Source organism: Telmatherina bonti (genome assembly GCF_933228915.1).
Source record: "Telmatherina bonti genome assembly, chromosome: 18".
NCBI classification, from domain to species: Eukaryota; Metazoa; Chordata; class Actinopteri; order Atheriniformes; family Telmatherinidae; genus Telmatherina; species Telmatherina bonti.
In genome coordinates this window covers 11106390-11128290 of record NC_136616.1, presented here as the reverse complement: position 1 = coordinate 11128290, position 21901 = coordinate 11106390, and the positions used below count along the sequence as shown (strand labels likewise).

Genomic DNA, 21901 nt, shown 5'->3' with positions numbered 1-21901 from the left:
TAAAGAGCCACTCAGTTACATAACTATTAAAAAAGACATGTGATTTTGGGATCTTGTAGATCCAGTTAGGCAGACTGAGCTTGCAGGTGGGCTGCATCTGACAAGCAACTTGGTGTTCCAGAACAAAACCGTGGCGCATATGAAAACTGGCCATAAGAGACAGTCCCAGGCATGTCAGGATTTTTTCTGGGAATATAATACTTTACTTAACATGTACATTTTGTCCAGTAGTTTAGTCTGGCTCCCTCTGGAAGAGGAAATAGAATATAATATGGTAACCACAGTCTGATGTCTTTGAAATAAACGCTGTTTTTCCATGTTACAGCTGGAAAAGCATTGATTCTCAGTGACTAGTATGGTAAAAGAAACAGGTGCTTGTATTAGACAAGTGAGGGAACACGGAGCACTGGATATCAGGAAGGAGTGGAAAACAGAGAGGAGTGAAGGAGGCAGTCTTCCAGACTCTGCTATACTCTTCAAAGCAAAGAAGGCAAAACAGCTTCCAGCTTCTAAGAATCAACTCTGTTTCTGCACTTTACTAACTTTACTAACATTCAGCCAAGACGTTCCTGCAGAGGTGTGTGTTTCACTCCTTGCCATTAGTCTCTCAAATAAATATGGGATTACAACAGTTCATTTGAGATATAAATATAGACAAGAAGGAGAGATGGAGACAAAAATGGCACTGCTAAAAGAAAGCATCTGTCCATTGTGCTCTTCGCTACCATAACCTGATGAGAGGTGTTACGACCCCAGATGGAGTTTGTCCATGGGAACAAGAGGTGGCAATACTAATACCAAGAAACCAAGAGAGATGAAGGCTTTCTTTAGGACCCACTGGTCCTTGAAAGGCATCAGGAGCCACAGGTGTTAGTCAAAGAGCGAACCCAAAAGCCAAAACAAACCCAACAACAAAAGCGTAAACCAAAGCTTTTACCAATCAATCAATAATCACAAAAACAAAAAGGTTCACTAAACACAGTAGTTCAAACCTCAAACACCAAACAGTCAAAACTCTTTCACTGGCAGTGAATGAGTGGCAAGCGGTGACACCGAAACCCAACCAAACACAGCTGCCCTGAATGAAGTATGTTGACAGCCTTTATTCTGGTGCTCAGCAGAGGTTCGGCCAATCACAGGTAGGTAGGAGTGTAGGCAACCAATCAGCAACCAGCACATCCGTCTAAGGGCAGCACCATGGAGAACATCAGGTGTAGCCAATCTCCCAGTAATGATGAGATGAGTGGGGATGAGATAGATGACAGGCCATGGGCCGTAACAATGGTCCTGCTTCCTCATGACGGTATCACTGATTCTGTTCTGTACGAGTAAAGCGAGTTGTCATGTGTGGCCGGAGAGCCTCCGATAACGCTGCTACAGCTAACCATTCAGATGTCTACAAACAATCCTGCAGGTATCTTTTGGATCATTTTGATGCTGGAAAAAAATTCGGATGGAAGAGGCTCTAACATTTCCATACTAAACTTCACTGTACCCATTTGTTTTCATTTCTGTGTGCAAAAGAGAAAAATCTTGTGCTCTTCAGCAAATCGCATGCAGTTAAGTGTGTATTCACCAAGCATCCTCTCGCGGATGCTCCTTTCAAAACATTGATCACCAGTTTGTCTGCTTTATTGCATCAACTTTTTCTCTTTAGAAACGCTTCTTTGTTTCATTGCAACTTTTCATGAGGCATGTTGTTGTGATAAAACTAAAGCAGAGCTAATAGTTTTGATTAGACATTAAAATGTTTCACTTTCGGCATTTTTTGTTTTCTCTGTTGTATTAAGAATAAAATACTGGTTTCTGTGGTTTGGAGATAATTGCACTCTCTGTTTTACTTGCTTCGGGGTTTCACCTAATATGATTAATAACGCAGACACACCTGAAATCTGCATGCTAAATGAGCTAGCTTAGCAGTCCTACACAGGATCTTAAATTAAAACTAGTTGGACTTTGTATCATGTAGTTTTAAAAGTAAACCAGCTGTTTATCCTGCAAAGACAAAATAAATCGAAAGTAAAATCCCAGAAGTGACAAACTGAGCTGTACAATGTTTAAGAGGTCATTGTCTGTCTCTCTTTTTACATTTCTTGTCTCTCTGAATTCCTGCTCAACAAAACAAAGGCAGAGAAAGGACGCCAACATAACATGGCTTCCTTGCTAAACTGCACCTAGGCTGGACTTAGCCCAGGTTAGAGGAGACTTGCAATACATTTTTGTGAATATTTTTCCGGTGTGTGTTCCGGAGCTGCACGGTGGCATAGTGGTTAACACTGTGGCCTCACAGCAAGAAGGTCCCTGGTTTGATCCTCAGCTGGGGTGAGGTTTGGACAGTGGCCTTTCATTGTGGAGTTTGCATGTTCTCCTTGTGTATGGGTGAGTTCTCTGGCTTCCTCTTACCATTCCAAGACATGCATGTTCGGTTAATTGGTTACTCTAAATTGCCCATAGGAGTGAGTGTGAGTGGTTGTTTGTCTCTGCGTGGCCCTGCGATGGACTGGTGAGTTGTCCAGGGTGTACCCCACCTTTTGCCTGAAGACTGCTGGGATAGGCTCCAGCTTCCCTGCGACCCTTAATCGGACTAAGCGGTTAGTAGAATGAATGAATGAATATTTTGCTCATTGCTGTTCTGTAACATTTGCACATAAAAAACATCACCATTGGCCCTCTGCATTAATCTGTTTATGGATCTTTTTTTTACGCCAAGTCAGAAGTAAAGACGTTACTTATTCTGTTATAACTCATCTAGTATTTGTGAAATCAGTTTTTATTGAAATGTAAAATTTGACAACATTGATCAACCTCTCTTTAAGACACTCTGCAGAACATCTCCCATCTACGCTGCCTCTTTAATCGGCTAACTCTTCATCCATCTTGCAGCCGACCCGTTCTGAGCTCGTCTTATCTCTAGTTCTGTTTCTTTCTCTCTTTCTCTGTTAATGTCTTCTTGCCTTTCTTTCCTGAATCAGTCATGGTGTGTGTTCAAAACAGCTGGTGTGTCTTCATACATCTGTTTGTGCTGCAACGTGACACAGGGTCCCAAATGAAAAAGCTGAACCGAGCACTTTTTCAACCTCGGATGCCGTTAGGGGCGACAGCTCAGGAAATGTGCAAAATGTCACTGTGCCATCAAATGAGTCCAGATCGCAGAGTTTTAAGGATGAAAAAGAAAAAAAAGAAGATAGACAGTGAAATGAAGAGAAAGCTGTCTTTTATATTCAGCTGCAAAGGACAGCTGAAGCAGTTTTGCATCAACACGACGAAGCAGAAGAAGAAGATGTGAAAGGAGACAGGATGCCCAGCAGATGGTAATAAACAGGTGCTGAGTGACGTAAAGGAGACGCCAGTCAGCTCAGGTCAAATGGCACTCAAATATTTGTTCATAACTTTATTCTGCTGCAGGAGAAGCTGTAAAACATATTCTGCCTGTGGTTTAGGCAGCGGAGGAAAAAGAGGAAGAACTTGGCATTTTAGGATCAAAATAAGCTTCTCATCTCAGGCAGATATGAACTTTCCTTGTCTTTTTCTTCAGACAGTAAGAATGCAGAACAATACATGTTCCTGCTGATAGGAACAAATACAAGCTGCTTTTAAATCCAATATTCCTTCATCTTCTGTATTAACTTCTTCTTTTGATCTTTTTTCGCTCTTTTTTCCCCCAAAACCATTTCTAATATGGAGCTTTTTAAACTTATTTAGCCTTCTACTTGAATATTTAAAGGCTGCTTCTTTCAGAATTTTTCACATGCTTCTGCACATCTCATTTCCACTTTGCCCTGAGGAAGCCTTTACTGCTTCCCGTGGGCACTAGATTCCTTGTTATTGAGCAAAAAATGCAGCAAAATGAACAAATACGAGTTGTGGATGTGTTTTTTTTTACTAGCAGAGGTCAGGAAAGGACTAGAAAAGTGGAGGAGGGAGTTAAGGAGGAAAGCATGTCTTGTGACTGGCTTGTGTAGGTGGATTTGTCATGTAGCCTGTGGATCACTGCCACACACACACACACACACACTCAGTAAGCTTACAAGCCAACACACTATGGCAAAGCTCAAGCTGCAGAAGTAAAACATTTTCACCGCAATCTGAAAGCTGTGGCTGATATAAAACTAGAGCAAAAAAACCAAACAGAAATTTTTTTTTACAGCTTTCAACCAAACAAATGTAAGTTTTTATCAGTAAAAAAAAACCCAAACATTTAAAGATAGTTTAGTAACCCCAAAGGGAAATTTGGTTTATGTGAAATATTTAAGTCCTTTGCACCATAAAATGAAAACCTTGTGCTCATTATTAGTTTTCAGAGACTAATCTTCAGTGTTTACAAGTGATTTCATGACAAAAGCATCCCAGATGTGGAAAATCACCAAAACACATCCAGGGCCAAAAAATTAAACGTCAAACCGAAACAGAAAAAACTTCTACCTGCAGAAATATTGATGAATTTAATTCCCACATTAATCTGAGTCCTGACTCAACTGGTCATGTGACCAATGAGAGAGGATCAATGAAAGGTGTTGGGATAGGAATAAACAGACTGAAGCAGGTGACGGCTTACATCCCGGGAGGAGGGTTATACTGTGACTGATTATTCTGACTTCTGAATTTAAGCTACAAGGTAGGATAATAAAATGTTTACGTTGGAGGAATTAACCTAAAACTAAAAAGGTTTGGGCCACATTCCTTCATTCTTTCCAAGAAAAAAGCTTCGTCCAGCTGCTGTGTGGTGCTTTTCATCCGACACAAGATGGACAAACATCTGCTAAACAAACTGTTTAGTTGTAAATATTAAGGTCTTTCCATGACTCATCACCAGCCAGGTTTTCAGCGACGTCTTTGTTTGCATTTAGAAAACCTTCGCAAAGGAAGACTTAAATAAAAGTGGTACATATAATTTATCTGTAAAAAGTTTGTATGTTTGCTTGAGATGGTTTTTACCTGTTTCCAAAAAGTCTTGTAATGCCTGATGGTATAAACAGCAGTTTTACTGGCTGATTTCTATCAAACCTGAAGCTTTGTTACAAGCCAAGTGTTAAAACATCTCTTAGCGTGGCGTTGGACAGTTAGACAGCAGACATGTTGTAAAAATGTATTTATGACAAACTTGTCCTGAACAGCATCTTAGTTTCATTAACTTGTTCATATAATGTTGGAATTAGGATGAAATGAGGGCTTTCATTGTTGTTTAAAGACAGCAACAATTAGCAAAATACAAACTATTCAGGTCCATTACATGGAAAAAGAACGCTAACTTTAGAAAATGATGGGCAGTAAAGTAGTTTGTCATATGCCAAATTCAAAGATAAAGTCTAACAAGAGACATCTGGAGCTAAATTTGACTTAAATCCACAAAGAGTTTAATCTTTGCTTTAATCTGGATAAACTCAGATGTCTTTAAAAAGAGGTTCATCCAAGTTCTGACTGGATGTAAATCTCCCAATCAGGAACTTTTACAATCCAGAGGTGAAAACCTGAATATTGCAATAAAAAACTGATCCTGGAAACAGCTACGCTAATGTCGAATGGAAACACTTTTTTCACATTTACCCATCCCCAGATAGGAGGTCATGTGACGAGTTTAGTTCAGGTAAAGAAGAGAAGTGTGTTTTGATGAAGTAGGTAGCAGATTTCTTTTTACAACTAATCATGTAGAAAAATAAAACCGCCAGCGAACTGCAGAGTTTTACAATGAATTAGAAAGGGGAATGCTGTAGAAGGGCTTAGAAGAGGCAAATCCTCCGCAGCAACTGGAAAACCCTGAAATAACGTAACTACCTGGCACATTTGCGGCCTACGTGCTAAACGTTAACCAATGGAAAAACCTGCAAATTGCAATTGTTTGTTGTAATTTTAGAAATATCGCTTTTATTATGCAAAAACACTGTGAAGGACAGAAAGCTAATTTTAGCTTGTACGGTCGCTGCAGACAAAGCAACATGGGTGTTTCTTTGGATGAGAAAAAATACAAATTTAACATCTGTCCGAGGCCAAAAAAAAAACAACACAAAAACGTGTTTGCTAACCCCTAAAAGTTTATGCAGTTAAAGATGGTCTGATGGGGAAAATCTACCTTTTTCCTGCCTATGTTTTCAGCTAGTTTGATTAGCCTGTTAGCTCCACTGCCTCGCCAACTTTTAACGCTTGTTAGGATAGCAAGAAGACAAAAAGACTGCTCATGACTACTTTACACAACCAAACGCAAAAAAAAAAAAAAAAAATTTGAAGAAATGTTGGAAGTGTCTACTACCTGCTGGCCTCCTTGATGATGTGAATGTGATAAAAAGACAGATGGAGAAAAAAGGTCTCTGCCTCCTCCATTAGCACCTAGAAAGGTTTGTAAGGTTTTAAAGCGAGTTAGAGTTAAATATGTCCGAAGTTACACGGCTGTCTAGCATGAGCCATACTGATTGGTTGAACCTTGCCTCTCTTTTCATGGAGGGAGCGAGGAGTAACGCAACTATGAGCTGTTGCTCAGGTTCATAATGTTGTAACATGTAGGTTGGTAAAAGACTGGTTAGAAAGGGGCTTAAAGCTGACCTTCAAATCTAAAGGAAAACCAAAATGAGAGTAAATGAAGAAGTCTTTAACAAACATCATATTTACCATCCACTGAGTGAGAGTGGAAGTAAAGATAAAGGCTGGAAAAGGGTTTGAGATAAGACGAAGTACATGATATTACCACTGAAGAAGAGAGGAAGATCTTTGCAAGAAAAGAAGCCAAATCTGTGCTTACATTCAATCTATGAGACTCTAAATGCAGAGTATGTGTTGGCATGCTGTAATTAGCTTTCTAAACATTTGGTTTGGTTCGCTTTCACTGACTTTTGTCCACCTGTTAATCTAAATGGCATCTGCAGCTCATTGACACCACGATGCCAGTTGTACCAGTAAAACACACACACATACATAATTGCTTTATTAAAGAATTCTGAATGCCGCCTACCTTGTTCATTATAACAGCACTGTTTACAATAGCTTCAGCTAAACATAAAGCTACTGTTCTATGATGAAACTGGTTGTTTAACGCTATTCACAAGTAAACTGGAGGACGTTTTTTTCATGTACTTCATTTATCAAACAAGACATTGATGATATTGATATATGGAAGGTGCTGTTTTGAACCAGCAACATGAAGTAAGAGGAGCTCTTAGTGAAGGTAACACACACCTTGAACATGCTGGCAGTGCATCACAGGGCTAACACAGCCTGCAAACAGTCATGATCACGTGTCAGTAAAATTTAGTATCAGCAATTGACCTAAAGCAGTGTATCTATGGACAAAAGTAGGACACATGAGTGTTCAATGGAAACCTACAAGTGTTTAATGCAGAATGCCCATCAACTTTAGAGCAACAACATGCTGGCACCAATAACTATGGAAACCCACCTGAGGAGCTTAGCAGCACTTAAAAGCTTGGAGAAAAGAAAAGTTAATCCCAAGGTCCAGCCAAGGAGAGAACTTTCTCCAGGAAAAAGATGTTTTCTGGAAACAGACGACTTTACCAAACAACTATAAAAAGTTTCCAAAAGATGCGAGTCAATAAAAATTCTCACAAACAGGCATGCACAGCTGTAAAAGGCACATGACCCTTTCAATAGCAGGAAGTCACAAGTGAATGCTGATGATGTGAAGGAAACCAAGCTCTGGTCTTTTAGCATCTACAACAAATACCCTGTTGAGTTTACAGGCCAAGGATGGAAATCCATACTAAATATTTGCCACTTTTGGGCCCTTGAGCAACATTGCATGAGAAAACATCATGCAACCAGGGTCAATAGAAAACTACTGCTTTCACCAGAAAAGTCCACGGCTGCATCCAAAACTGCTACCTGACACAAGGAAGAAGTCTTAAATCTCATCTGTGTTGACTTCTCTGGACATAATGTCAGACGGACAGACAGGCGACGGCTGCTTTGAGGAAAAAGTCACATCTGGTTTCATAAACCAAACACATGAAAGACCATCCAGGTTATCTGACACAAAAAGTCGATGTGCGTAACAGGGTAGCTTGGTTGGGATGACCCGTATTATGTGTGTGTGTATGTGCTATTTTTTCCAAAGACATCAGCGATTATTAGCACTGTGGCCTCACAGCAAAGTTTCCATGTTCTCTCCAGGTACTCTGGTCTCCTCACGCCATCAAAAGACATCCATGTTTGGTTAACTGGTTACTCTAAATTGTCCCTAGGAGTGAGTGTGTTTGTGACTGGTTGGTTGCTCCTCTGTGTTGCCCTGTGATGGACTGGTGACCAGTCCCTGTACCCTGCCTCAGACCCAATGATTGCTGGGTTGTTGTTTTTTCTAATGGTAATCAAGAAAAATGACAAGTAAAAAAAAGTTTTATACATTTTTTTTTATTAATCTACAAAAATAAAAATATTGAAGAATTGTAAGAATATATATCTATATCTATATCTATCTATCTATCTATCTATCTATCTATCTATCTATCTATATATATATATATATATATATATATATATATATATATATATATATATATATATATATATATATATATATGTATATACATGCAGGTCTGTGCCTGTATTTCTCTGTATGGAACCCCTCTCTTGCTTCGCTTTGGGATAAAGAAGATAAAGAAGGAATTTGCTTTCGGGAACAGACAGATATGGAAGAAAAAGGGAAGCAGAAATATTGTCAGAAAAAAGTAAAAACGGAGACAAACTTCGGGAAAAAAAAACAATAAAAAAGTTGATCTGTTGACCTATAGTGTCTGAATTTGCAACAGTAAATCTCAAAATGAGCAAAACTCTTTAAGTACTTTTATAATTTTAAGTTAAATTTAAATGAATTTCTGTGTGACAAATAACTAATACTTTTGATAACATTTTTAAACAAATAATGCAGAGAAAAGTAAAAGCAGACAAAAGCCAAAAGCTGTCTCGACACATGACTTTCTTCTCTTTGCTTCCCTGGAGAGGATTGTCTTATCTTTTGGTTTAATCTTGCAGGTTATCTGTAACGTTCGGATGTTATGACTGAACTCCACTCCATTACTAAACAATTGATTTAAAGAGCAAAGATGCCCGCCCCCGCCAATCTGCAGGAATTCACCTGGTTTGCATGTGACGTGAAAGGTGAGGGAGGCCACAATGGCCCGTGCGCTCATGCACGAGCATCCCCCGTCCGCACGCATCAAATTAAGAGTGGGTTTGTGGTTTGCAAGGCATGACGGGTTCAAAAGAAGACCTGAAGGTGTACATTACAGATGAACTCCCTCACCTGCAGAACTGAGATTTATATCTGTATCACTATGCTGATATTCAACACACACACACACACACACACACACACACACACACACACACACACATAGTGGAAACTGATTGATAAAACATCTCTGTAAAAGTGAATTTTCCAACAGTGTTTTATTGACCAAAGTTGCAGCAATTTTTCAAATTAAAGGATCATCTCTGGGTTCATACACACTCGTGTCCACTAGGGGGCCTCAGTGGGAACTGCAGGAATGCTGGGAAGGAGGGGAAAGGTGTGTTTAAGCTGCAGGGAGACACTCTGCATCACCGCTTTCTTGGCATTTCTTCCTGTTTTGACGATGCAAACCTCACTCAAGGTCTTCCTACTGAGATTTTGGAGGAAAAGCAGATTAAGGTTTTACCAGACACCTGCTGTCAAGCGCAACTTCACACTTTCACTTTCACATCCACACCCCCCCCCCCCCTTCAGCTGCATGTTTCAGGGCGATCTTCTTCATCTTCTACCTAACATCTCCAGTTTGCATTGCAGATATTTTCCTGTTTATTATTATTTTTTCCTTCTTTTTCGCAACCTGATCCACTCAAAGCAAAGAGTCTTCAATAAAAACTCCATTTAATCTGTAAACGCTTTAAATGAAGTTTGCATTCTAAATATTATTCTAAAGAACAGAATCTGAACTTTTTTACAGAAAAATTGAGCCATAAAAGCAGATTAATGTCATTCTTACATGAAAAGATGCTTCTGTTTAGAAAAATAACTGCTGATGGATGTAAAACGATGCCTCTGCATGATCTGGAACATGAAAAAAGCTGCAGCAATATTTAAAGACAAGCCTGATTGGACACGCCTACTGGTGGGCGGGGATCATCTGCCGGATCTCATGAATTATTAATGAGGTGTGAATATTCAGCACATAGAGCTGCTGGAATATTACATGAGAAGTCAGAGCAGGGCCTTTCACTGATATGACTGTTTGTCTGCAGTTTGTGGAAGCAGATATGATGTCAGAGGCTGAGAAGATGGAGATTCAGCTGATATTCGGGCTGATGATGAAATAAAATATGTTTAAACACAAAACTCTATCTCACGTGCAGAGGAAAAAACTGATGTCAGGCAGATGGTAAGTCCAAACCTGCCAGTGTTTTTGTAAGCTAAAAGAGACAGATGCACACCTGCAGAGGAACTCCATCTGACAGAACACATGTTGCACTTCATCTGCTCTAAATCAGCCAAGTTAAAGGCAGACATGCGCGCGCTCCTGTCGGGCACGAGCTCTTAGTTTTACTGAACTGATAAAGATGGTAAAAAAAACAGAAGACACGATGAGTCCAGGAGATGGAGCCGCGCTGGTGGCTGGCATGTTGCTGCAGGTTGCACAAAACACGAGACGTCACGCGCAAGGAAGGGGGACACGGTCCCGTCTGGACTCCCAGAAAAACCACGAATCTTTGATTCAATCCACCCACCTTGTTTGTTTGTTTATTTTTTAAGCCAGTAAATCTAGAGCTGCACACTTGGTTGGACTCCGTGCACATTATCATTATTAAAGACTTGTTAGGAGTCTCTATTTATAAATGTTAGTTGGAGCTGAAGCCCGGCGCCGGCTTTCTGAGGGGGGGCGGCAGGAGCAGGTTCATGCGCGGTGGAAACCCCCACTTTTTATATATTCATTACTTAAAATTCACTGCAAGAAAGTTAAAAAAAAAAAAAAACCCAAAACAAAACAGAGAAAGCCTCTTACCTTTGCGTCGGCTCGCGGCGCCGCGACGCACAGGCTGAGGAGCAGCAGAGTCGCGCGCCGTCCCGGGATCCTCAGCAGTTTGTTCATCTTACAGGAATAAAAGCAAAGATCCGCTCTAACACTGAAAACAGTCTTCAGTTGCACGGCATCGCCCCTCCGACCTCCGCCAGCTCGTTCTGCTGAAAGAGGAGTCAGACGACGAGCAGAGTTGGTGTCGTTGCGCTTTGCAGAGGCTCCTAGTGCTCCTGGCTCCTGCACCCTGCGCCTCTGCTCTCCGCCTCCAACTCTTTCCTCTCACCACCTCCTCAACCTGCTCAGCCGGATCTACTTCACACGCTGCTGGCGCAGTGATATACAACACTTCAACAAAATATCTTTTAAAACAAATTCATGCTTAATTTCGCCGTAATTTCCCCCCACAACTAAAGAATCGAGTGTTTATTTCCAGTCCAGCTGACATCTGGTTTATCCGGTTCTAATAAATGTTTTAAATCATTTTCTATGTTGGGGATCCGCGGATGGATATCACTTGTTCACGCCTGTCCAATCCAAATCCACGGCTTGAGGCTACAAGAAAAAGATTTGACATTAAACCTTTTTGTTAAAAGAAGAAGACGAACTGTTTAGGCCCAGGCATGCTGCATTCCTGTGAGATTATGAAAGGTCAAATTCTCGCTTTAAAAAAAAAAAAAAAAAAAAAAAAAAAACCCTGACAGGGGGATGCTGCTGGCAGAATGGTAGGAGGTGAAGTAAACTTTTACATAACTGATTAGGATGTGTCACTAAGACCACATCTAATTTGGTTTCAGTGGTCATGTCATCAAGAAATCTGCTCAGCACAGATGAGTTACACGTTAAACAAACTATATAAAAGGGAAAAGATCAAAACTTCTTAATACAAAAGCTGGAATTTTACATTGTGTAATACAATATTACGTCATATTTAATACCAAAGTTATTAAAATCCACTGAAGTTAATTTTTTAGTCTGTAAATTGATAATGTTGGCATAAAAACTAACTTTTGAAGATATTTTCTCTGAAATTCCTTTGTACATTTGATTGTGTCAAAAAAATATTCATTAAATGTATTTAAAATACTACTACTTAGAATATTTTCACAGTTGCTAGTATTTGTTTCCCCGCGACCTTCGATCAGATTAAGCGGTTCAGATAATGAATGAATGAATAGTATTTGTTGAAGTACTTGAGAATCGGCTTTTAAAGGAGCAGTGTGCAGAATTCAGTGACATCTCGAGGTGAAATTTTGCATTGCAAACAACTTAATTTCTTTCTGCATCACAATCTTCTGGATAGACAGCACCAGCAGGCATTACAGTGGCCACCAAAACATACAAAAAGTCCTCACCAGCACCATAGTACGGTGTCCATTCTGGACCACCATACAAGCATGCCAGACTTTGTGAATGAGGTTCTGTATAATCTGTAGACGTGCATGGCTCCCCTCTATGTAACACAAATGTATTTTTCTTTAGTTCCGATGTTATTTACACGGATAAATCACCCATCGTGTGAAATGTACCAATATGATTTGTGATGCAATGATTTTCCCAACATGTCCAGTCCAGTTAAAGAAAAGAAGCAGATGTGTAGGAATATTCCCACACTTTCTCCAAGTAAATTAATAGGAACCATTTCTTTTCTCATTTAAAAAAAAATTTTTTTTTTAATTTACAGTGCAAACCATTTTCCGTGTCAAAGTACAAAGCTTGATGACCAATCGCTGCCATGGGAACAAGTGCTGAACATCACTTTCCCACTATGTTAATGACTTTGTGAAAACAAAGTTGTTGCGAATTTAAAAACGTAATTATTTCCACGACTTTTGGCGAGGTTGGTAAAGCAAACTGACGTGAGATAGAAAATAACAAAGGTTTTAAGCCATGTGAAAACCAACAAAGGTGCCAAGTACCAGTCCAATGTGCAGCTCAGGGAACTGTGGAAAGCTCTATAATCCATACGGTATTGTAATGATTTCTAAAAAGATAAAATAAAGTACACAAAAGCAAACAAATAAGCATACAAACATACAAAAATGATGTGATGTAATTCAGGTGAAGTTGACTAAAATAAAATATATTATAGAGTTGAAACTTTCGTGACTCCTCAACACTGTAAAACTTCTTTTTACCAAATAGGTTGTTTTTTCCCCCAACATTTATCAGTCTGTCGGTTTTATTTTTAAGCAACAGACTGTTTTTGGTGGACTACATGTTGGGATTAATCTTGAAAGAATTGTTCTTTAATTGTTGTTTTTTTAGAGGATTCTACACAAAATGGTTGGAAATGAGCTCCGAGTGTTTTTCTAGTTTATTACGAGCCTATTTCACATTAACATGACGCATGGCTGGATTAACCAATGGGCATCACGCTCACTTGTGGCCCATGTTGGACCATGTAGGGCAAACACCAGCAGTTTGGACATGAAACAAAATGTACATAAAAGCCAGATAGTTACACCACAGTGTCTGGTCTATTGTTATTGGTACCATTGGCAAAGAGATCTTAGAAATGCTGTTTCACAGTGTATCATTCACAATTTTCACAATATTGTGGTGGGGAAGGGGGACCCTGGAACACTCTGGGCCCAGGGGCCTGTGTACTTTTAATCCGGCCCTGACATGACCCCATAAAGAACATGTAATCATTAGAAAAACCAATCCGGACCCGTTGTTTTTCTCTCATCTTGTTTATCATCTCTAATCGGAATGAGGATACCTGGAGGTGAACACCTCGACCTGAGAGGTGCGCTGAACATTTTGTGGTCCAGCTTGGAGAAGCCGTGCAGCAGTGCAGGCAGAAGGGTCTGGGGGGCATGAATGACACGCACTGGCTCCTCCTCTCCTCGGCTGCTGTGCGCTGCTGAGTTGAACCGCAGCAGCTCGGAGAGCGCAGCAGCGACTGCACCGCCGGGACTTTGGTGAGTTGGAAAAGTTCTCTTTTTAAAACAAAATGGAAGGAATTCTTAGTCATGAAAGGCTCCAGTGCTTGTTGTGTGTGGATGCTGGAAGCTGATGGCAGTGGTTTGCTTTTTAGCGGTGGGACTATTTTGTGTCTTTCCCCGGCAGATTGACAGGGGTTTGGGGAGCAGTCCATGAGCGCGGTTGGAGAGTCCTGTTGGTGCTGGTGAAGAGCAGGGGGTCTCCCAGATCGACTTGTGGTCCCCCCCTCAACCAGATAAAAGATGAATACCCTGTAATAACTTTTGCGGTGTTTTTACAACCTCTTTCCAAACTCTGCCGCAGTTTTCGGCGGTGCGAACTGGCGCAGGTTGCGTGCTTCTACAGGCGCAGCTCGGCGCAGTTCTACCTGCCAAAAACTTACAGCTGAGGAAATAATCATCAAACAAAAAAACATACTAACTGGACTGTTTGCTTATCTGGCAGGTTTTTGGCACTTGCAGTCGCCCTCGTGGTGGGATCCACGCACGCAGTAAGTGCTATCTGTTTACTGTTCCTCCCCTGCAGGTGAAGTGACTCTCCACTCTCCACTCGGTTTATTTACCGCTCACACAACACATGAAAGATCAAGCAGAGCCTTTTCTAGCTGGAGGGGATGAGTTTTGATGAAACGTTGCTCATTTAGCTGAGTTATTTGTGGGAATTCAATGTGACTTAAAGCTATTTAAGTGAAATTCAAAGTGTCTCTCTCTCTCACACAAACACACACGTGTGTGTGAGAGTTCATGCATGAAATCTTATTTTGCAACGGTTGTCTTCACATTTCATCACATCATCTTCTGCAAAAACATAAACAAGCGGTATTTTATGATGTTCAAGGATAAATTTCATCAACAAATAGAATATTTGCTGTCTCTAATGAGTCTGTGAATGTAGTCTGAGGATGTTGGAGTGGACCCGCTCAGTTATTTGCAATGCAAATCCCGCCCTGCTGATGAATATTTAAGATGAGATCGTCAGAGATCAGCATGCCTTTGCAAGCCACACCTTTTCTTTTGGCACTTCTGCTCCTCTGCAGTCTGGAGAAGCAGACTGCTGGAAGTTCAGACGTCACATCAAAGTGTCTGAAGAAGAAACGCCTTCTTCAGTGCAGTGAAAAGTGAACATTTCCCGTTGTTTTTTCAGAAATGGTAGACGCTTGGCGCACCTGCTTTTCCTGAGAAAATTTTAAGAAGTTCATGTTTTGTGGAACTAAAACTACTCAAAGTGTGATGTTGTTTTGCTACTGGCTTAGATGTACAAAATGTTTACATCTACGATGGCCAGGCGGGAAAACAAGACGACTGATCCCACAAGTGTTTGATCTGGTTGTGATCTAAACTCAGGGCAGGTCATCCCGGGCAGATTCTCCGCTCCCTGATGATCCTGGCTCTGTGCTGGAGAACGTAGGCATTTTGGAGGATGGAGTTAGGATTCAGATTAAACTACCTGTTAACAGGTGCCAGTTAGGCCCAGTCATACATCTGCAACTGGAACACACCTCAGAATGAGAGGAAACACCAACAGGACAATATTGGAGGGAAGTTTTAGCACAATTCTTTGGTTCACTTTCTACAACTGTGGCTCTGTTACTCAGAGGCGGCGCCCTTACAGGTTATAGCATGTTATAAAGCTGACTAATCAGGCTTCTGAGTGATGTCTAATGCAACACCAAACGGTATTGTTAAAGTGCAAAATTAATTGGTCAAACACAAATTTCCTCATTAAAAGTTAAGGTTAATTGAGTACCAAAGCTAGCATTTTTTATTTACAGTGTGAATACACAAACACTGTGGACTACTTACACTTTATGTCTACACTACCGGTCAAAAGAACATTCTTTCCCATTAAATCCAATGGGATAGTGCACCTTTTTAAAAAAAAAAAAAAAAAAGATAAGATAAGCTTAAAATCCTTGTAAAAAGGTGCAGAAATAGGTGCACTTTCCTATTGGATTTCCTTTATTTTTGTTGTTTAAGCTGATAAAAGTCTTAAAAAAGGTTCAGTGTGAAGGTAAATACACACTCCACACCTGAGCAGTTTGTTAGGTGTTTATGCGTCATCCTCTTTGTTAAATTCAACATGAAACATCAGTCTTGATGATTAAACATAGTTTCATTAAACAGCTTTGCTTTCATCTGCCTGTCAGTAAACATGACGCACCTGCAGAGGTTAACTCGCATCAGAGCAAATCAGAAGCAAAAAGCTTTTCTATTCTATTCTACAGCCATTTAGCAGACACTTTTAACCAAAGTGATTCACATCTGAGAGAACAACAAGCAACAAATCAAACAATAGAGGACATGATAGATAAGCGCAGCTTACAGTGTCTCAACAGAAATCAGTTGATGCACCCACCTCCCAATTCTGTTCTTTAGTGTGTGTGTGTGTATGTGTGTATGATTCGGGAGCTGAGCTGATGGATGTGTGTGTGAATGAATGACAGATGCGTTTGACGGATGGTCTTCGATGTCAGTGTTGTTGTCCAGTTTGCGTTTTGGCATTGCCTTTGCAACAGTTATCGCTAAAGAAACACAGTCAGCAGATGAGACTGACACATCTGTTTGTCTCGCACTGAAAATACCAAATCATCCCAGTGGACGGAGCAACCGCATGCACATGCACATGCACATGCACATGCACATGCACATGCACATGCACATGCACATGCAGGTGCATCTTCAACCATAACCACGCTGGCAGTAATAAGAGCTAATTTTTCTTGATGCTGTCTTTGCTTTAAAAATGTCTGGATGGATAAACGCGATAATCCGTTGTCTTGAAACTTCTTTTCACCTTTATTTTTGCAGGCAAAATCAATTGAGAACAACTTCTCATTTACACTGATACCTGGCAGGAGGCCCCGGCAAGCGAAATAAATACAAAAACAGACCAAACAAAAAGGTTCAAATGAGACCAAACAAGCCTATCAATTTATCCAGATGCACGGTGCAGCAGTGGCCAAAGTGAATGGATGAGTGGTAGAGAGGATCCAGGTAGTCCAGGCACATTTGGGAACCATTTAGTAGATGATATCACCATTAATCCTGCATAAAGAGTGTTGTAATCCTTACCAAGGTTTTCTTTTCCATCATTTGGGATCGATGTGTTCTGATTACAGTAACTTAGCAGTGAGACAGAGAGACATCTGTTCACGCTGCAGCTCAAAGTCCAATTTTTTGCCCAGATGTGACTCATATCAGATTCTTTTAATGACTGTTTGACCAGCAACATTCTGGTTTATATGTTTTTATCTGAAACCACTTGTGATGCTAATTGGATACAGATCCAGTCTGTGTCTGAACGGTCATGTTGGAATTCATCAGACTTTGATGCACACAAGAAGTGAGACAAACTTCACAATCCTGTGCTGAGGTAGAGCTTGGCAATGTCTCCATGGCCGATAACGTTCATGTTGCTGGTCAGTGGAAAGAAAGGGAAGTTTTGGACTTATTTTGAGTGAAAATTCTGTCTAAAGCAAACTTGAAGATTTGTATTCTAACAAGGCTGTGTTGGAGTGCATTTCTTAATGGCAGGGCACAGACGCTGAGTCCTGCTACGTGTAACCTGTAAATAAATGTACCCAGGTTAAATGTCAGAAGCGTTGGTGGATATTCATTTTGTGGAGACAGCTTTTAAAAGCAGTTTTAACTTTTAGTAACAGTTAAGATAATTTGTTAATTCTCATCTTAAATCTTCACATCATAAAATCAAATCGTGACGAGGAAAGATGAAAATTTCAGAAATCAGGGATGAATTGAAAGCTGGATGACGCTGCCTTCCTGAAGGTGAAACATTTCAAAGCATGAGGCTGTGAATGGGGCTTCTGTACCGGCTAATGGCTACCGGCTACCAGCTAAAGGCTATCAGCTACTGGCTACCGGCTAAAGGCTAAATGCTAAATGCTAAAGGGTACTGTCTACTGGCTACCAGCTACCAGTTAACTGCTACCAGCTACCTTCTAACGGCAAATGGCTACCGGCTAATGGCTAATGGCTACAGGCTACAGGCTACCGGCTAATGGCTACTGGCGACTGGCTAATGGCTAAAGGCTAATGGCTCATGGCTAATGGCTACAGGCTACCGGCTAATGGCTACTGGCTACTGGCAACTGGCTACTGGCTACCAGCTACCGGCTACCAGTTACCTGCTACCAGCTACCTTCTAACGGCAAATGGCTACCGGCTAATGGCTAATGGCTAATGGCTACAGGCTACCGGCTAATGGCTAATGGCTCATGGCTAATGGCTAATGGCTACAGGCAACCGCCTAATGGCTACTGGCTACTGGCAACTGTCTACTGGCTACCAGCTACCGGCTACCTGTTACCTGCTACCAGCTACCTTCTAACGGCAAATGGCTACTAGCTAATGACTAATGGCTAGCGGTTAGAGGCAGATGATTCGCTGTCAAAACGGGAACAACATGAAGTTGCATTACTTTTAATAGAGGGAACAACATCTGATGAATTTCCAGCCAGATGAACAGACAGAAAGCAGAATTAGAGCGTCTAGATGGAGACATGAGATAAATCTTCTATAAAAATGAAGAGTAACTTCCATCCACACACATTTCATGGTACCATATCCAGATTTCTTGCATATGAATGCTCTAACGTTGCATTTTTAGCTTGGCAGTTCAGCAAACAACACCCTTCAGCATCAGAGATTAAGGTTTTAACGTCTAGTTTTAAAAGTCTGTCATGGTCTATACACACCAAATCTGTGCTTTATGTTTGTAAAGCAACGTCCTGAAATATGTCTTACCTGTGCTGCCTTGCCTCTAAAGCGTATATCGCCAGGATAAAACTATTTAGTATAAAAGAAAAAGAAGAAATATTTTTCTTCCAATTTACTGCTCATTTTAAATATGTTTGCTTGGACAGACATTTCAGTTCTTTTCTTAATTGCCAGACAGAAGATTTCGTATTGATCAACCTGCTCTGAAGAAATTTATATCAGCAGGATGAGAAATAAGAGGCAGAGACCCTCAGAGATCCCCTCTGGCCCAGGCCAAAACTGAACAGACCCAAAGTGTCACTTGAACCAACAGTTCCAGCTGTCCAGCTCTGGTCCTTAAGAGCCACAATCCTGCAGGTTTTCCATGTTTCCCTGCTCCAACTCACCTGACTAACATTAAAGGATTGTTGTGCAGAATATTATAAGCTGCTGGATCCATTTAGTTTAAGTCAGGCGTGTTACAGCCTGCTGGACAGCAGCCCTCGAGGACCCAGTTTGAACCCACCCCGCTCAGTACTTTTAACTTTTAAATGTTTTCATCCAGACATTTCAGTGATAGCCGTTAAAATGTGCCGGTAAGCCGGGATAGGATGAGTGTGAGGCAGCATTGCACGTTTCAGTTTCAGTGTGGTTGTGGAGAGTAATTTCCAGACATTAACAGAGCTCGAGTTTACAATATTAATGTCCGTGTCTTTTATTTGATTCAATCATCCAGTAAAATTAGATGAAATAAAAAATGTTGCTTTTTGGGGCAAATATAATGTTAAGGAATTAAAATGCCATTATTCAAGATGAATTAATAATAAAAAGCCTCAAATAAATTGGGTACATTTCTACTGACTCACTTCTACCGTGATTTTAAATATAGTTTTATTATATGAAGCATATTGTGTTTCTGTTTTATGTTATAAACTATACACATTTTTTAAAACTAGTTTAACTTTTTTCATTTACACATTTTCATTAATTTTCATATAGTTTTGTAATTACACTTTTTTTACAGCTTGAAAACACACAAAAGATCTATAAAATCCCACATTTAATCACAGGTGTTGGGAACTAAAACGCCGTTATGAATAAAGTAACTTTTCCTCTCAGCTCCACAGAGTTCCTCAAATTCAGGGTTTCATTTCAACAAAAATAAATCCGAGGCAAGAATGTATTATTGTTAATGGTTTATTTATTTTGGTCACATTTCCACATGAACATAAAGAGCTGAGAAAATCCGGCAGAGCTCATAACTACCACATCTGTGATCTGCAACTATTTGACATTTGACAAATAAACCCTAAAAAATGGCACAAACCTGTTTGTACATGCAGAACCCCAAAGGACCTTTACAGCAAGTTCAGCTCTGTGAAAAAATGTCTGGATTTTGGGCATATTTGGTGCTTTTCTTGAGTTGTTCAGTCTCCTTAAACAGATATTTGTATATTAATGTGTATATATTCAAGGACTAGTACTGAAAATATTCTCTTCCTCAACTTGCTAGTTTTTTCTGTATTTTATCAGGATTATGTGAGTACGAGTTAGAGCGCACGCTCCCGCTCCTTTTGAATGAGGGGTCCACTGTGACGTTACATGTCTGCAGAGGCATTCGCTGTGGGCAGACGCTGACATGGACAACTTGAGGTTTCACGGTTGTGTTTTTACAGCTTTAATAAACAATTGATGCAGATCAAACAGCTCTCCTCTCCCTGCGGATTCCTCCAGAACTTGGTGGGACTTGTTGACTCCCCCCAGCATAGGCTGGAACATTCCCCAGAGTGAGACGATCAGCGCTTAATTTGCAATTGGTTGGTAGACCCCCCCCCCACACACACACACACACACACACACACAGACACACACACACCACCCCCACCTCCCACCTTGTCATCCTCCTCTGTCAGGATGGAATTAGTCAAGTTTATGACATTGTTTTGAAATGTGATGAAGAGCTGACCGTTAAATCCGGACTGAGCGAGCGAGCGCGTGTTTGATGTGGCGGGGTCATGCTGCTCTGCCTCAGTTTGCAGTCTGAAGGGGTCCCTCCTTACTACCGCCGCCAAGATGTTTTCCTGAGAACGGGTCTTGGTCCAACTTCAATTCCATCAAGTTTTGGGAGTGATCCGGATCCCCATCTGGACCCAGGAACTTTGTGGAGGATTCTTTCTCCTTGCAGGATAGGACCATTCTCAGTGTATCTGCATTTAACTCCACATTAAATGGAGAGAAAATGCAGAAAAAGTTCCCAACAGGTTGAACAAGATATCAGACTGACCTAGTTCCCAGCAACACTCTGGATACTATGATCTAAAACGGGAAAAATGAGGATATAAACATATAACAAACACCACGATATAGCCAAGACTCTGGATTCATAGTCAGTTTATCCAAGAATCTAATGGATCCATTTAAAATGAATATAGGACTCAAACATTGGCTGGAAATCACAGGGTGGGTGGAAATGAGCCACTTGTCATGGTGTGTTTTGCATCTTAGGTTTGTTTTTCTGTTTTAGATTGTAGTTTTTCTCAGTTTAGTTCCCTTGTCTTGTTTCCAGTCCAACCGTTGTTCCTGTTAGTTAGATTCACCTGGTCTAATTAGTTTTATCCATCTAACCTGTGTCTTGTTCTGTTTCAGTATTTATACCCCTTGGTTTCTGTTCCCAGTTGCTGCTCCAGTGTTTGTGTGTGCTTGTGTTTAGTCCTGTCCTCCTGTGTCTGTTCACCCTCAGTTTTTGTTTTTAGGGATAAAAACGCCTTTTTACTTGTATCTCTGGCTCCCATTTCCACCTCCACACCACCATGACACCTCATGTCCTTGTATTTTGCTGTAATTTAATTCAGCTTTATTTGTATTGCACCACTTCACAACAGTGTTGTCCCAGGGCACTTTACATACACAAATCAACATACACATCATTTCAAGCCAATTCATACATAGCCTATAATAGAAACCAACTGATTGCATCAAATTATGACTTCGGTCCAATCCACTGTAACGCTGCTTTGTGCACCACAGTCCTCATTTCTACATCTGATCCAAGTCTTTTCTATCCTGCCTTTGGTGTTTGCTTTTCCATGGAGGAAGGATAAAACACCTTGTCAGTAAGTGCATTAAACAACCTATGAACCACATTTAGTGACTTTAACAAAAAAGCCCCTGCTGTTCCTCTCCCACGCCCACAGTGAAGACTTTGCTACCTGTGTGGTGATTGCAAGCATCAGTGCATGTTTCCCT

At 40.6% G+C, this 21901-nt stretch overlaps 2 protein-coding genes across 2 annotated transcripts in view; one reads left to right on the top strand and one right to left on the bottom strand.

Annotated features, from left to right (window-relative positions):
- The window catches only part of col4a5 (collagen, type IV, alpha 5 (Alport syndrome)), a 75187-nt gene extending 63954 nt beyond the window's left edge, over nt 1–11233 (bottom strand). Inside the window, exon 1 of the mRNA XM_079257467.1 lies at nt 10980–11233. Within this exon, the coding sequence (XP_079113593.1) occupies nt 10980–11066 (87 nt within the window). The 5' untranslated portion in view covers nt 11067–11233. The remainder of the gene's footprint in view (nt 1–10979) is intronic.
- A 2623-nt stretch (nt 11234–13856) lies between these two features.
- The window catches only part of col4a6 (collagen, type IV, alpha 6), a 182317-nt gene continuing 174272 nt past the window's right edge, over nt 13857–21901 (top strand). Inside the window, exons 1-3 of the mRNA XM_079257522.1 lie at nt 13857–13918; nt 14067–14193; nt 14385–14430. Of these exons, the coding sequence (XP_079113648.1) occupies nt 14183–14193; nt 14385–14430 (57 nt within the window). The 5' untranslated portion in view covers nt 13857–13918; nt 14067–14182. The remainder of the gene's footprint in view (nt 13919–14066; nt 14194–14384; nt 14431–21901) is intronic.